This window comes from Fulmarus glacialis, unplaced genomic scaffold (assembly GCF_000690835.1).
Source record: "Fulmarus glacialis isolate BGI_N327 unplaced genomic scaffold, ASM69083v1 scaffold4150, whole genome shotgun sequence".
Classification (NCBI taxonomy): domain Eukaryota; kingdom Metazoa; phylum Chordata; class Aves; order Procellariiformes; family Procellariidae; genus Fulmarus; species Fulmarus glacialis.
The window spans coordinates 33333-50814 of record NW_009185694.1 but is presented as its reverse complement, the minus strand read 5'-3'; the positions used below and the strand labels follow the sequence as shown (position 1 = coordinate 50814).

The 17482-nt window shown below is 38.1% G+C and overlaps 1 protein-coding gene across 1 annotated transcript in view; it reads left to right on the top strand.

Moving 5' to 3' along the window:
* CNGB3 (cyclic nucleotide gated channel beta 3) overlaps positions 1–16860 on the top strand; it is a gene marked incomplete at its 5' end in the record, with an annotated part of 50614 nt that extends 33754 nt beyond the window's left edge. The window contains 8 exons of the mRNA XM_009573540.1: positions 903–1044; positions 2992–3151; positions 4055–4152; positions 5197–5280; positions 7413–7531; positions 12104–12250; positions 15271–15451; positions 16627–16860. Of these exons, the coding sequence (XP_009571835.1) occupies positions 903–1044; positions 2992–3151; positions 4055–4152; positions 5197–5280; positions 7413–7531; positions 12104–12250; positions 15271–15451; positions 16627–16860 (1165 nt within the window). The remainder of the gene's footprint in view (positions 1–902; positions 1045–2991; positions 3152–4054; positions 4153–5196; positions 5281–7412; positions 7532–12103; positions 12251–15270; positions 15452–16626) is intronic.
* Between the last annotated feature and the right edge of the window lie 622 nt (positions 16861–17482).

Here is a 17482-nt window from a genome sequence, read left to right as displayed (position 1 = left end):
CAGGGAAAGAGTCAATATAAGCCATACGTTGAAGCAGAGTCTTAGTGACTGACTGTTGCCTACTGCTATATTTGGCTTCTAGATCAAGAGAGTTCTAAGAAAAGTCTTCAAGGGTGTTAACAAAGTGGTTTTGTAGCCATTGATGGACAGCTCTTCCCAGGCATGAGGGAAAGTTGTGAAGAAGTCAAGAAAGTGTTTGTTAAGGTGACAGAAGGAGTAGTGGAGGCCAGCCACTAGGAGAGGTAAATGCAGGAGTCAACCTTTCAGTGTCAAATAAGTGAAGAGGCTTGGAGAAGCTGGATTAACATTCAGATTATGGAAACGTGTAACTTCTGCTTGACATAACCCAGGAGGCAGAGCCAATTGAAAGGTGCTCAGAAGCAGAGTGGGAGGAAGACCAACGTGGTTAAAGGAAAATGAATGGGCACAAGAAGGACAACACTGCATTTGTTGTGCCCACCATAAAGCTTCACACTGGTGTCATCAAGTGAAGCCGTGGCAGAGGCCTTCAGATGTGTGTGCACCTAGTAGTTACAAATAAACTCTGGAAAGTCTCTAACACTTTTACACTGCTTTTAATGTCATGGCATCTTCACTGGTAGCATTCTAACACTGTAATGTCCACCTTGGCAAGTTATTACAGAAGTCTTCTGTAATGCTGCATAGAGTTACCGGAGAACAGTAAGTAACCGCTCCATTTCCCATATATTCTTATTTTGCTGTCAGTGAGAATATTCAGCTCAATATGATTTACATAACTGTATCATTGCTAAAATCATAACCCTTTATAAAAAATGCTGAAGGTCTTTTGGACTGAAAGGCCCAAATCAGGAAGGTATATGCTTAACTTCAACCATGTAAGTACCTATAGTCAATAACAAAAATGCTCTCTGTATCCACAGGTATCTGAGGTGTTACTACTGGGCAGTTCGTACTTTAATCACCATCGGTGGCCTTCCAGAACCACAAACTCTGTTTGAGATAGTTTTTCAACTGTTGAATTTTTTCTTGGGTGTCTTTGTCTTCTCCAGCTTAATTGGTCAGGTACATCAAGAAATCAATAACTAGATACTTTCAAATTACTGTAATGTAGTGATAATATATTCAATTTAATGAAGTTTAGTTCTGGGAAAAAGTTTAGCTTCCATCTGAATGTCCCTCTTAGCTGTCATCCATACTTATTCTTCTGAAAAATACATATGTTTAATCAGTTTCCAGTTTTGTAGCCCTTTTCCACACAAGCTGATTTAAAGCCAAGGCTCTGCAGGACATGGATGATTCTTGAAACTATGTATAATTCCTTTTTTCTTCCTCATAGCCAAGGAGACAGTTCCTTAACATTCATATTATACTGTTAAATCTGATATAAAAATTATAATTGTAGCTATGATAGTAATATGTACAAATTATTGAATAAGTCATGCTCGATACTACTGCCAATAGAATGCTGTTAATGGAAATCCCATTATTTTTGTCAAACTAAAATTCTGCTCTCTTCCATAAATTACAATACATTTGTTAACCTGAAAACTAACTGTTTTCTGTTTCTCTTGGTTCTCATTTGGTAGGAGGGGGTGAAAAAAGGCCCATAGCACAGAAAACCATGTGTATTTCCAAATTAATATAACTGAAATATTTCTGGCTTGTAACTATTAAACTTGGTCCTTAGATCCAGAGGTTTTAAAATACCTTGCCTACAGAAAAACAAATGCCATGGTTCCTATCTGAGACTGTGTCTTATCAGATTCCTTTAGAAATCATTCCAGACTTTTTGATTTGTACATGTCTGTTATTGGAAGAATTATTATGAAAAAATAAAGATGAAAACTGAAATTTAATTTTTATTTTGAATACAGGATTCGAAAAGTTCAATCAAACAATTAAAAATTGCATGTCTCTTGCTGTTTAGAAGTGCAAGAAGAGATAATCATTACAAAACAGACTTTTGCCTATAGGACTTAAAATTCATCCACAAACAAGAAATACCAAAAATAAAACAAAGTAGTTCATATAAAATATTTCTTCTGGAAAATTACTGAATTCAAGTATATTGGATTTAACTTCAGAGTTTGCATATTTTTTTTTCCCTAAATTGATATAACTGTCAGTGAAAGCACCATTCCCCAAGAAGATTCTGCAGATTAGTTTTTGTAACCAGTATAGTAATTTGCAGACTAAAAACTTAAATCTTAACACACAAACAGCTTCACTGCAGTTTGTTATAATTCCTGTTTACAAAGAGCTCTTAAAATTACTGTTATTCCTGGTTTAGCACACTTGCCTAAAAATTTTTATTCCTACTGCAATCAATTGCATCTCTGTAATAAAAAGCAGAATTCAGCCCACTAGCATACTGGCCACTACAATATGAAGCCATTCCGCTGAAAACATGTCTATATAGTTATGCTTTTGGAGAAAGAATATCTATGAACATTAACTCATCCATTTTCTAAAAACTAAATTACATTTGTGTTGGAAAGTTAAATGATGTTCCTGCACTAAAATCTTCAAGGACAACTTTTAGCCCAAAGTGCATTTTTAGGACTGATCTAGATTCATTTAACTATTTGAACAGTGGCAGGATCTTAATTCTAGTGGTGCCAGCTGATGTTATTAGAGAAATTTAACCCAGTTTGCTTCACTTGTGACTTGCATTGCACACCAAATGCAGAGTAGCTTTATTATGGATTTTTAAGGAAAGCATTATCTATATTTTTCATCCATGTCCAGAAATATGAGACAGAAGAATAAGCTAAAACTCACAAATGATTCCTTTAAAATCATAAATATAGCCTTTCCAACACAACTAAATTAAATCTGTAACGCTTCTGAAAAAGCAGATGAAGCACCTATTCAAAACATGCAGCTGAAGGTATAATTGATTAGTGATTTTGCAAACAGTGTTTTATTCTTTTTATATGTTGTTGACAAGATATTCAAATCAAGACTATTTTTGCTGAAATGTGTAGTAACAACAACTGATGTTTGCAGATGAGAGATGTAATTGGAGCAGCTACAGCAGGACAGAACTACTACCGTTCCAGTATGGACAACACTGTCTCCTATATGAACACTTATTCTATTCCAAAAGTAGTCCAAAATCGTGTTCGAACCTGGTATGAATACACATGGGACTCTCAGGGAATGCTGGGTAAGGCTTTCCAATTCCAATCACGTAGCAGCTCCAAGTGAGAGTGGTTGTATAATACAGATGTAGGGCGAAATTCACATTTCTTTTCTGAATTGCATGTGAGAATTGAGGAGGGTATTCAATTTACTTTAGAAAGGGGAGAGGTGCTCCAGCCCTCTGATCATCTTTGTGGCCCTCCTCTGGACTTGCTCCAACAGGTCCATGTCTTTCCTGTAATGAGGACTCCAGAGCTGGACACAGTACTCCAGGTGGGGTCTCACTAGAGCAGAGTAGCGGGGGGAGAATCACCTCCCTCGACCTGCTGGCCACACCTCTTTTGATGCAGCCCAGGATACTGTTGGCTTTCTGGGCTGCAAGCGTACATTGCTGGCTCGTGTTGAGCTTCTCATCAACCAACACCCCCAAGTCCTTCTCCTTAGGGCTGCTCTCAATCCATTCTCTACCCAGCCTGTATTTGTGCCCCGACCCATGTGCAGAACCTTGCACTTGGCCGTGTTGAACTTCATGAGGTTTGCATGGGCCCACTCTCAAGCCTGTCAAGGTCCCTCTGGATGGCATCCCTTCCCTCCAGTGTGTTGACTGCACCACACAGCTTGGTGTCGTCGGAAAACTTACTGAGGGTGCACTCGACCCCACTGTCTCGACCGCCAACAAAGACGTTAAACAGCACCAGTCCCAATACCAACCCCTGAGGAATGCCACTCATCACTGGTCTCCACTTGGACATCGAGCCGTTGACCACAACTCTTTGAGTTCTACTAAGAAAGTACTGCTTTGAACTCATAAATGCTAAAATAGCTCCATTAAGTTATTTTTCTGTACAATGCTCATTTCTATGGACATTCTTTCATTCTTCCTTTATATTTTCTAACTAACAGAGTTTGCTTTTTTTTTCTTTTACAGATGAATCAGAATTACTGGAGCAGATGCCAACCAAAATGCAATTAGCCATTGCAATTGATGTGAACTTTGCCATTGTCAATAAAGTTGACTTATTCAAAGCAAGTAGTTTTACGTGGGAATTCAGAAATATGGGGTATTCCTGAGACAGACTTAAGAATATGGTTGTTAATATGCAAGGCAAAATAGATCTAAGAAATATTTCAGTCAATGGAGACATGTCAGGACAAAGCCAAGTGCCTGCCTTTGAATTTTTTGTGTCAAAGTAGAGATTAAAATAAAAGCAAATGAGATTACGACACAGTCCTATTGTATCGACATACTAAAGCTGATGTTATGGTCAGACTATAAATGATTTCAGAGTTTAACTGACTCAAGAGTCAGACATAGAAGAATGTAATTTTTAATACAGTTCGTCTTGCCTTGCTGTATACTGCCTAGCGCTGCCTGAGACATCACTAATGCTATGCGTTCTGGCAACATAACTTTGATGTAGTGGATGCTACTTTTTAGTAACTTTTAGTGCAAAGGAACTTTCTCTTTGTTATCATGATAGTTTTCCAGAGATACAATTTAAATGTGGTACTTAAGATTGGATTTTTGCCAACAAAACCAAGGAGACACTGCATTTTTAGAAGTAATCTCGACATACAATAACCTTATCACTAAATTGTTTATGATAATTGCCAAAAAATCCATGATATCTCTGTATAAACATTACATATCTTCACGGTTTCTGCCACATTTGCTAAAACCATGGAATTCATAGATTTACACCAACGTTTGACATGATCTGGGTTTTTTATCCCCTGGATCAATAAAAAAAAATGCCATAAGAGACCCATAAAGCTGTGAACATAGCACTAACTGAGCTTCCACACCAAATTTAGATGTACAGAAGCTTACTTCATAAAAAATGAAGAGATGTTCAACCTAAAGGGAACCTTATAAGTATTTAAATGACAGTTCTTTCAGTCTTTTCTCTGCTCTAAAAGCTGATCCTTATTATGTTTTGAGTTTGCATTCCACTTATGAATCCCTGGATCATTCATGTGTTGTTGGGTTTTTCTGCCCAGTGTAAGCACTAATAATCATCACTTGTGTTGCTGACTTAATGAAGTAATCAATTCTAACTATTTTAACAGGGGTGTGATACCCAGATGATATATGACATGTTGCTAAGGTTGAAATCCATTGTGTATTTACCTGGTGACTTTGTTTGCAAAAAGGTAAGCATTGCTGCCTCTTTCAAATAATAATTATAGTATGTATTTTAGAAAAAGAGTTCAGATATCAGTCAACAGTGTCCTTTAAATAAAATTAATCCTGAGTGAATTAGATAGCATAAAAGTAATTGAGGTACTCTGTGTAATAGTAACAAATGTGCTCTCAAGTTTCAACCTAGAACAAGACAATATGGATTTTATTACTTACATTATCAAACATAAAAATATAGTAATATGGGAAAGTATTTAATGTAAATATGGCTTATCTAATGATACATCATGAAGTTTTAACGTTTAAAATGGAGTAAGATTTTTTTTTTTATACATATATACATACAAACCTAGCTTGCAGATCTCAATCTATGATGCTTTGCATGTGCTTCATTTGTGTATTCAGAAACTCTTAAGTGGAATTTTCCAAGAATGTAGAAAATACACTGCATCCCGTACCGCTCCTTACAGCAAGATCTGATCTTGCTCTACCTTCACTCACAGCTCTGAGCCATCTCCAGACTTCCAGCTGAATGCTGTCACACTGTCCCTTAGCAAAGACATCTATCTTCTCTTAGCATTTTGGCTCAATCATGGCCTTATAGTAACACAGGTAGATAGCTCAGCTTCTGACCAAGTGAACCCAAGTCTCTTTTCAAAAGGCATGTAAACATACTTATAGGCAATGTTGGATGTAGATAAATCATGGGGGAGGGTGAAGTATCAGTACTGTTACTGTTCTGGCAAGTGACCCACACCCGGAAGTGACCATCAGAACCCCTTAATTTGTCTTTAGCAGTTCTGGTCCAGGATCTTCACTAAGGTCCTGCTCCCTCCAGGATTTAAGAATATGATCCTCTTCCCGAATGCTGAGTTAGTCCCACTGACTCCACAGTGTAGGAAGTTAAATATCTGTGAATGCACTGAAGGATCAGGTGTACCCCTTCAAAGACCAATCCTAGAATTACTGTTGGCTAGGAAGGGTGGAAGAGTAGTTTGGTGTGTTTGGTTGTACAAGGCACAGCATGAAAGGATATTAGACTGTGGCTGGGACTCTGCCACAACAAAAATAACAAATAACAGTAACAGATTCAAGGTCTTGATCCTGCAGTCAGATGCAAACAGTTCTCAAAAAGGGTAGACTACAAGAAATGGAAGTATCATTTTATTCCAGCTTGATTCAGAACTAAAAGGCTGCTCACTTGTATAGATCTACTATGTGGCCAACAACCATAGTAATCCTATTAATTCTGTAATATGTAGTAGGGAAAAAAATCCTGTTGGAACTACCTCCTTGTTGGATGTATGTTGGCCTCATCATAGTTTACCAAGGAGGCTCCGACATGCAGGCTTGGAGGCGCAAGTGAAGCGCTAAGAAATGCAAGGCCTGTGTTTTCAGTCTGGCTTTGTTGCTGTTGCCTTTTCACTTTTAAAATTAAATTGCTGCTTTGCCTCAGTTACTCCAGCTGCACGAGTAGAAAAATATTTATTTGCCTGTCTTCTAGACGTGTTGTGAGGATTGTTATAATCATGTTTGTAAAGTTCATTATATTACCCCAGTTTGTCTGCATTTTATTGTATATACTGATGACATGCTTTGAATCCTAGTAGATCATGTGAAGGATAATAAATAAACTAATAATCTCTTAAACCATCCAGTGATAACATAAAAGTAGACAAAGTTTTGAATGATTGTTTATTCTTATTTTCCTTTTAAATTAGGTAAGTGATGATCAAAAATAATAGTGTAAAAACCTGAAGCTCTTTAGACCATGAAGCATAGGCTTTTTTGCACTTCTCTGTTATTAAATATACTGCTGAAGTACTTCAGTTTCCACCAGGATAGTTGATGGAAATGACTGCTACAATCCTGATTATTATCCAGTCTTCTTTTTCCAAGCTGGCCTAGATGGTCTTACTCCTGTTCAGATATTGTTCCACATCACAATTAGATCTGCCAAAGTCAGTCCTTGCGCTTGTTCTGAGTGCTACAAAAAGTAGTGCAAACATTTATTTCTCCATAATACCAGTAAACCTGTTTATGAGAAAGTGGAAAGATATTTAAAGACTAGTTTGTCAGATTATTCTAACAAAAAAACACTGCCCTGCTAAAACACGGGATCCTTTTGTGTTTGTATGCCCAGGGAGAGATTGGCAGAGAGATGTACATCATTAAACAGGGCGAAGTTCAAGTCCTTGGAGGCCCTGATGGTACAAAGGTCCTGGTTACGCTAAGAGCAGGATCTGTATTTGGGGAGATCAGGTAGGTCCATTGCTATTTTTAACACTTTCTTTAGAACTGCTCAAATAATCAATGGTTGTTTAACTGCTCTGTGGTAAGCATGACAGCTACCATGGGGAGGCTGGAAAGTTGGTAGGATCAACCAAGACGACACTGAGCAAGAAGATGCAGGTAAGTGAAGGAAAATCTAAGTGAAACATCAGAGACCAATTTGGCAAGATCGAGACCAGTGTTTTGGGCAATGTACGCAGGGATATACACACAGATTTCTCCTTCAGCATTTAAAAGCTTTAACACATCTTCCTGTTCTGGGGTCTGCAATACAGCAGGACCAAATGCATTTTATTGCCTTTAGAGTGAGACTAGGTGCCCTTACACAGCAGATGGTAAAAATGATAATTAATTTCCAACAAAGGAGGTAAAAAATCTAAAATAGCAAATAAGCCTGGTTCATTTAGGAGCTGAAGTAGGGATTAAGTTGCCAAAAGTCAGGCATCCACATTTGAAAATGTATTTGTTTAAGAGCATACAAAACAAGAAAAAGGCTGACAGACCAGATTTTTGGGTATGAGTTTATCTGGAGGAGAAAATTTTTATCAGGTGGTTACAAATGCTTTTTATATTTTCCATGTGGTTGCTATGCAAAATCCATTAACTCTTATGGGCCATGTTCCCCAATTAGCCAACCAAGTGCTAGATTTTAGGCACTGCATCCCCTGCTGAGGTTGGCCTGAGGAAAAGTAATAAAATACATGTGCTGCTGCATGTGATAAACTGGATTCTTGATTTCTTCCAGCTGCCTTCCTGTTATTGTTAATCCTCTTGCTGGTAGCTTTAATCTGCCTTTTGAAAAGCGGTAATCAGCTCTGTGCCAGGTTTACATTTATCTTCTACTTGTGTCCCCCTTTGTGGTAGAGGAAATATTCCCGTTTATCCAGTGACGTGCGTACAGAACTTGCTTAGACTTCAAGTGGAAAACACCTGATATATCCCATAGATACAGACCTTTTTCATTGAGTGGGAAAGTGAAATTATATCAGCTCTTTGAGAGAAGGTTATTTGAAAGGTATTTCTCTGTGTGACAATATAATACCTGAGCAAAGCCTGAAAACAAAATGCTGTGTTGTAAGTTATGTGGAAAGGCTGAGAATGCACTGGTTTTCAGTCAGGGCTGAATAATGAAAAGGTAAAAGAAAAAGCTACAGCAGCCCAGATATGTAACACGCACATGGTTTTCAATTATTTATGTCTTGTACTTGGAGCGAGGACTTTCTTTTCTAAACAGAGAAGTGATAATGGTCGGTTTTAAAACAAGGAAGGGATTTTCAAACTTTTTATCTAATACAGGTCAGCACTTGTTTCCACGTGAGAACTACACAACGGCCTTTAAAGATTCATTTCCCAGTATGTATTAGTTTTTACATAATTGCCAATATGGCCAGTAAAACCCTCAGCAGTGCTATAACCCTACACTTCTAGTCTTGCTTTATTCATCATTGACCTAGTGTGGCAGCATACCAGTTCAGACATGTGTAATTTGCATATAAATGACAGATAGTGGATAAACTCAAGGAGAAAATACACAGCAACTGGCAGACTTTTCCAAAATTGAAGAAAAGCAAGTACACGAAGCACTACGTGTATTGGTAGAGACTTATCCTCTTCCTTGTGGTGAAGCATTAGAAAAGAATGAGTTTGTATAGAACCTCTCTATAAGTTTTGTCAAGTTCTCCTGAATACTATATAGCAGAAGAAAATGAAAAAAACCTATTCTTTAATGGATAAAATATTGCTTCATTTAGCACATCCAAGTTTTCCCCTCAGTATTCATAGTGTGGCTATCACCCGATATCAGGCTGATTTCCTTCTGATTTCTGATTCAAGATTTGTTTAGAGAAATATGTCAGCTTCATTCCGAGTGGTTTAACTACATGATTTATAAGGCACTTGCTATTTAATTTCACTCTGTTCAAAATGCATGTAAATGATGCTTAAAAAGTCTCTGAGGGCAAAGGAGTTGAAGAAAACAAAAAATGTTTATTTCAAAAAATTTCCCTGAATTATACTAGAAGACCAATGCAAGACTAATGTCAAACAAGTCCTTTGCCAATTTCATCCTTGAAAATTATTACAGAAACAGATTAAGTAATTGGAGTTGCCTTCCAATTAACATCTCACTCTCGTTACCACTTTCCTGTATAGATAATATCAGTTTGGGGAAGCAAAATAATCTCAGAATCAGAGGCAAACAGATTGCTGCCTTAATGAGAGCCTGTCTGCACAGACAATTGAGAAAGAGAGAAATTTAACTATAACACAACAATTCATTAGCCCAGAGAAATTTACACTCTTAAGCCAGATGTCCTCATTCATCCGTTTACTGTTATTTCACTAGAACAATTTCCTATCAGAAAATGGTAATTCAATTAAAATATTTCTCCATTATATGTAAATTTTTGACAGGAAGATCTCTTAAATGCTTGGTCTCAGCTTTAGCCTTTCAGCTGTTGTGTAACTTTAACTTTTATTAAAAAAAAACAATCAAAACTAAAGGGAGTATTTAGCTTTATGAAAGATTACATTTTCCACTTTGGCCCAGGATTTCCCACAAAGTGGCAGCTGCTGCTTTTCAATGAGCTCTTCCTTTTGGTGTCTGACATCCTGCTCAGAAGCAAGATCCAGACCTATTTCCCTTTCCTGACTTACCAGTTCTCTCCATAAGCACATAGGTGCCGAGCTGAGCCACAAAAACCCTGCACCTTCAGCTGATACACATGCCATTCCCTGGATCAATTTGCTAATTTCAATGAACAGCAGCTTCCTACAGAGATCAGGTATTAAAAAAAAAAAATAGATAAAGTGAGTCATCACTCTGACAACTTTATACATCTAAATTAAATTTGCTAGCATAAAAATTCAAAAGTTATCATCGCATACTAATATGAGAGCATTTCAGTCTAACAACTGGAGTAAAAAAATGTAAGGTAAAAAAAGCAAATTTCTCAATTAATATAAATATTCAATTATCAAGAACCACTGCAAGGCAAATGTAGTTATTCTTTAAAATTTCGTCTGTCATGTAACACAGCACAGTAGCCAAAACAGATTCAATGATGAAGTCCATAATATGTCCTTAGTCAAAGATGATTCTGTTTGAGCAAGGATTACCTTACTTGTAAAATTCACCTCATATCATCACCGTAATAAAAAAGTTGATCTCTTTAGCCCTAGTCTGCCTTGATAAAATGATCTTTCTGTTAGGAAAGCCTGAAAATGATTGTTCAACGACTTGTTGAGAAGTGATTCATCAGAACTCAAAATCTGTTTGCAATTTTCTTTAGCTGCTTTTCTTATTGTGCAAATAGTTTTATTCTGTCTGAGGAGTTGTACAGAATTGTTTAAAAAGAAGACAATATACTGCATTTTCAGCTGGAGTTCATATATTGCTATCTTGGGTTGCAGAAAAACATTGTGTCTGCGTCTGTGTGTGTCTGTGTGTGTCTGTGTGTAAAAATAGCCTTGTACACACAGTTGCAGAGGTCTTATACTTTTCTTTATAAATCAAATTTAATATATTATCTGTATGATCTAATATTTATAAATATGTTCTATAAATGCCTTTAATATTAAAACCAATATTTATATATCCTTGATTAATATTTTGGGTAAGTATTAATTCATGTTTTATAGAGTCCAGTCTATCCTTTATTAATAACATTTAAATTTAGGGATTACTAAATATTCTCTAAAAATATTAGCTCACTGGGAAATATTTAAGGGACAAATTTTAGGGTAGATCTCCTTGAATACAGTGATAAAGCAATTTTAGTACTAAGACCAAAATGCAACTTCTCTTGCTTATCACCACAACTGAGAAGTGAAGTCTCTTCATTTCATTTGCCTAATGCAAGATGAACAATTTAATTTTTATTTGTACAACATGTAATTTTTATGTGGATATCCTTCCTATGGCCAACTGCTGCTTGCTAAACTGGTCTAATGCCTTACTTTCAAAACAAAATAGCCTTCTTTTTCTGGCAGACACATTTGTAACTGTCAGCTTGAAAGACCTTCCTAATCCATATCATTCAACTTGCCAACTTCAAAAGTGAAATGTGGTATGTGAGAAAACTGAAAACCAGAATCCCACAGAAGTTGTTCACTCAGGAAAATTAAAATTCTTAGAGAATCATTCATTCATTGTAAATAACTCTTTCAATAATAATGGACTTGTGCTGCTCTACCTCTGATGTAAATCATTTTCAACCACAAAATTGAGGAAATGCCAAGTTCACATGAGGATAAAACAAATGCAGTTCTTGCAGTGAGTGTTTCTTGGGAGAAATGTCTCTATCTAGCAAGACTTTTCACAGTCCTTAGCATCTACATATGTGTGACTAGTCGTGACAATTTGCCTTCCTGAGGCAAGAAGATATTTCTAATCCCAACTGCAAAGGGACTTTACAAAACATCAGATAGAACAGTTGAGTATGTAAGTGAGCTTTACGACGACTTTAACGGAGAACCACCAGCAAAGAGATTCCTCACTAGGGCAAGTAACGATGTGACTGATTATGTTTATTTTCATTCCAGCCTATTAGCTGCAGGTGGAGGAAATCGAAGGACTGCCAACGTGGTGGCTCATGGTTTTGCCAACCTTTTCATTCTGGACAAGAAAACACTCAATGAAATCTTGGTGCACTATCCTGACTCAGAAAAACTTCTCATGAAGAAAGCAAGGTATATCCTAATAACAGTTTTTAAATCACGTTATTTAGCTGCAGAATGGACAGTTGTGGCTTCTAGGCAGATTTGCATTCCTTTCTTGGAAGAGTAGCAGATGTAAACACATTTGTATTTAAAGGTCAGATTTGTCTGTTAGTATCTAGTGGAAGTCATGGTCTTGGCAGGGATTCCAAGGGTCGTGGAAATGTGGTAAGTAGAATGGAGTCCTGAATGTAGTTGTCTTCTCCATTGTATTTAAGGTAACAAAACAAATAGGAGATACAGATGCATATCAGGACTCCATACGTAGTTAAGAAAGAAACTGCAGGACAGATGTCAGTGAAGAAGTAAGTTTTCAAAGATGCAACCAAACACTCACAATTAATTCTACAGAGATATGCTTCAATGTACCCACAGACTTGTATCCATTTCCAAAACCTTAAGCAGTGGTTAGGAGTGGATTTAAATTAAGGCTCAACAAGATGGAAGTACACAGATTAGAGAGGTGTGCATTTTGTTCAAAAGGATTCTGAAATGGGATTTCAAACCCAAACTGCTTTTCATCTTGCTTTGGCCGTAGCTTGCTAGGATCACCATTTCCCCAGCTTTGAAAGGGCAAAATATTGTCAGATTTTGTCATAAAATTATGGCAAAATGAGTACCTTGCTACCTTGTAAAAGATCCAAATACATCAAATAGTTTGTCGTTATTAGTATACTTCAGCACTCTTATTGCTCTCAGCCGTTGCCTTGCATTGCTATCAAAGGTTGGAAGGTTGGTCCCAGACTTGAAATTCCACCAGAGAAGACTAAACATAGCACAGGAGTGACACTTGTTTAGGGAAGTGCGAGCAGATGGTTGCATTCAGCATGTTTCAACAGCCCTGGTTGTCAAATGACAGTATCTTGAAAATCACCACATCCCTGAGGAACAAGCATTTATCCTTCCTGACTTTTCTCCATCTTCTTTCTAAACAGTTGTATGACCATAGTTACTTGTTACTCCTGTCTCTCTGTCCTACACTACTTTCTTCTGCTTTCTTGCCCACCCTAATCATATCCTGCCAACCCATTAAATTCAGCTTCCTCCAGACAGATGGTTAATAATGATCCATCCTTCGTATCTGCACTCCCATTTGGGCCCAAAGCCCTCTCTAGGTATCAGCCTAGATACAGGATATCATGTTTAATTTTAAAGATATGCAGTACCTGCCCTGTGCTGGAGGCCGTGTATTCTGCTCACCTGTCTAGGCATCCACTAATTCTTCCAAAAATCCTGTGCTCTATGTATGTCCAGCCATGTCTCTAGAAAAACTAGGCACCAACAGGAGATTCGTGCATTGTTTTGATAAAGATTGCAGTTATGTTCAGTTTTGGAATCAAGTTATCAGTTGCTCTGTCCTGGAAGGTTTACATTAGAGTTCTCTGTAGGATTGCATTGGCCATCCCACATTTTTAAAGGGCTCCTTGAAATAAACTCAAAGGAGTTATTCAAGCAAGAAATTTGTTCTATTATCACCTGCCTGATAATCACTGTACGGTCTTTACATAATAAACCACGCAAGCTGCTGAAGTGTACTTTTTAAATTCATGACAACAAAACTTAGAAAAAGTAAAATCTTCACTTCTGAAATTCCCAAAATTACAAAGTACAAGATGCTGAAGAAAATTATAGTATTATGTGATTTACTGTACTTCAGACTGCAAGTATAGTCCTTGTTCATAAAAAGCCTTAAGTCAGAGCTTTTGCAAGAACAGAAAAGTTGCCTTGAAAACTATACTGTAACTTAATAGAAATTGAAAGCACGGGACCCCTCTGCTTTTCACTGTTTCCATCTGACTTAGAACTGTCATCTAATCTTTACCCTCATCATTCATTCTCACTTCTTGTTGTTATGGTTGCAAATCAGTACAGCTATGGAAGGGTGTGAAAATCCAGTCTGCCACATGATTGGCAGTAATTTTTATATCTTCAGTGTATCTTCTTCTACTGAAGAAGACCAAAAATAAGTACCACTGTCTAACCTGACCTATGAGAGATGAGCCATGATGAGTTAATTTGGTAAACTATTACTTCCACAAGCATCAGCTGGACTCCAAATTGAGCATTAAGCGCTCTCTGGATTTGCCGCCATAAGGCCAGGTAAGAGACTTTCACCTCAGGTATGAGGCATCCATCCCCCTTCACACTACTTCTCACCTTATAAAACTCTCATCTGCTTTGCGACACCTTAATTTGAGCCTGTGTTTGTTTATTCTCCACGTTATAGGTAAGCAATTGGCTGCTCATGGCTTGGACGGACACATTCTTCTCTGGGTAAAAAACTTGCTGGATGGCTGGGCCCAAAGAGTGGTTGTGAATGGAGTTAAATCCAGCTGGCGGCCCATCACAAGTGGTGTTCCCCAGGGCTCAGTTTTGGGGCCAGTCTTGTTCAACATCTTTATCAACGATCTAGATGAGGGGATTGAGTGCACCCTCAATAAGTTTGCAGATGACACCAAGCTGGGCAGGAGCGTTGATCTGCTCAAGGGTAGGAAGGCTCCACAGAGTGATCTGGACAGGCTGGATCGATGGGCCAAGGCCAACTGTATGAGGTTCAACAAGGCCAAGTGCCGGGTCCTGCACTTCGGCCACAACAACCCCATGCAGCGCTACAGGCTTGGGGAAGAGTGGCTGGAAAGTTGCCCAGAGGAAAAGGACCCGGGGATGCTGGTTGACAGCCGGCTGAACATGAGCTGGCAGTGTGCCCAGGTGCCCAAGAAGGCCAATAGAAAGAGCGCGGCCTTTTCCAATCTAAACGATTCTATGATTCTATGATTCTAACTCCAAATTTGAACAGTAGCCTCAACTCTACCAGAGCCTAGGGTAAAACCCTTACCCTTTCCAGCTTTGCTTTTGCCACTGGACCTGGGACAAAAGAAAATTTGCTGGAAAAGTTGCCAGATTTTCATCCGTGAATGTGACATTTTAGCTTTGCAGGAACTTTGCTCGGTTTCACAGCCCTGCTGCCTGTTCCCATTCCTTCCTGTCTCCAGGGTGCTGCTGAAGGAGAAGGGGAAACCTGCTCCAGGACCACCAGCGCAAAAACCACAGGGCTTGGCCAGTCTGTTTGGGCAAAAACAGGAAACTCCAAAATTGTTTAAAGCGATCCTTGGAGGTAAAGGAAAACAAGGCCTTGCTAGGCTGCTGCAGCTGAAGAGAGAACAAAGCATTCAGGTAATGCCACAGAAAATAGTGTAGACAATTCCAGGACCTGAAGAGGGAAACAGGAAAGATACTGGGAGGGCCTGGGCAAACAGAGTAGATGAAAATGTAGCCTTACTGCAATCAACAGCAAAAACTGCCAGTAGCTGAGATATAATCACTGTACCTAATCTCTGTAAACACTAATTCTAAAATTTGGCTCAAATCTTCCTGGACCTGGATTCCATGCAGAGCAGAGAAAATAAAAGCAAAGAAAAAGAAAGGAAAAAAGCAAGCAAACAAAAATCCTCAAAGAAAGTAAGGATAAAATAGAATTTACAAAGACCCTAAGGGCATCTGATCTTCTAATTTTATGTAAACAACAGTAAATACAGAAATATCCTAACAGTAATCTGATCCAGCTGACTCAAACACACAGTGAACTTTCCAATTCAGAGTCAGATTTTTGGTTGTCACAAATCCTGAAGACAAAATTTGAAGTTTAGCCAACACAGCTAAAACTGATTAAATCTCTAATATATTGCACTTATGAGAAAACTGTTATTTTAGTTGATGAAAAATAATTCCCATATTATACTCTGTTCTGAGAAATGTTAATGTTAATAAGAACCTGCTCAGTTCTACATATTTACCCAAAGGTAGCAGAATTCTTTTCTGTCTTTATAGCTGAACTGGCAGTGGTTTTATTTATTTTTTTAAGTTAAATAAAGAACTTTGCTTACACAAATGACTACGACTTTATGATTGGAACAGAAACATTGCTCAATTTAATGTGTATTTGTGAACTTAATAGCAAATAGGCTTGGTCAAGGAACTGGGGCACTGGGCAATATGTCAAGATTTACTTAACACTTTTTCTTTTTATACTGGTGTAAGTACATAAAGGAAGGCAAGACCTAAGGAAGGGTTGTCTGCCCCAAAACATGCCTGTTTCATGCTGCTGTATTAATAAGAAGCAGATACTATCACTATCTACAAGCTTTTCCTAGGTTTTATGTTGATGTCCAGATTCTGAAATTGCATTTTTCATTTAGAAACTGATTTTCAGCGTCTAAATACAATTTTACATACGTTGTATATCATTAATCACAGTATCCATGCTGTGCCTTTCCACTGCATATACAGAATGGAGCTACTTCCTGAATTTCTTCTGCAGCATTGGAAAATATTTAACTTCTTGTTTCTAGGAAACTCAAGCTGAAGCAGAGAGTAAGCCTGAACAAGAGGAGAAGAAACCCGCGGAGCCCACGGCCTCATCTGCACCCCTTGCACAAAAGGAAGAGCCGAATGCAGATGCTAAGCCTAAACCACCTGCAGTTATGCACAGAGGAACCACTAATGAGTCTCTGATCATTACTATGACTCCATCCCCCAGAGCAGGAGAAGGAGAGATCCTTAAAGTTGAAGTTAAAGAGAAATAAAAGAAATAGATGGTGCTTTGGGCTGTGGTTCCATCTACTGTCTTGCTGAATTCAGAGGGCTAGCGTGACTTTGCTTTTGGGTACAAAAGATTAAAAGTCTACCCCAGCTCCTGTTGTTCTCTTCCTCCTCTCCTGAGACAACTGGACAAATTATTTATATACTTACCTCTTAACCTTGAGCCTGAAGAGAGAACTTCTGGTTCTTCTCTTCCTCTAATAGGAATTAGAGCTCAGACTATGTTTCAGGACCACCTGTTTCTTGTTTGATCCATGCTCTCCTTTATCTGTTACTCTGTCTTGTTCCTGCTTCTCCTCTTCCCTCTCCTGTCTATCCTCGCTTTCTTATTGCTGTTCCTATTGCTCAGTTTGCTCTTCATTTTTGCATGCGTTCTTTTCTGTTTTCTTTTCTGGTTTCCCATAGTTATCCTTTTTCTTCTTACTGCCCTACTGTTGCTGAGGTTCCTTACGTTTCTCTCGATCCTCCTCTCTCCTCCATTTATCCTTCTAATCAGCGACCTGCTTTTGTGACCAGCATGGCTCTGTGCAGAAAGCTGTGATGCTGTGTGTTGGGATGTTTCAGCTTGGGACAGAGGGCTACAAAACACAACCATTGTCAAAAGGT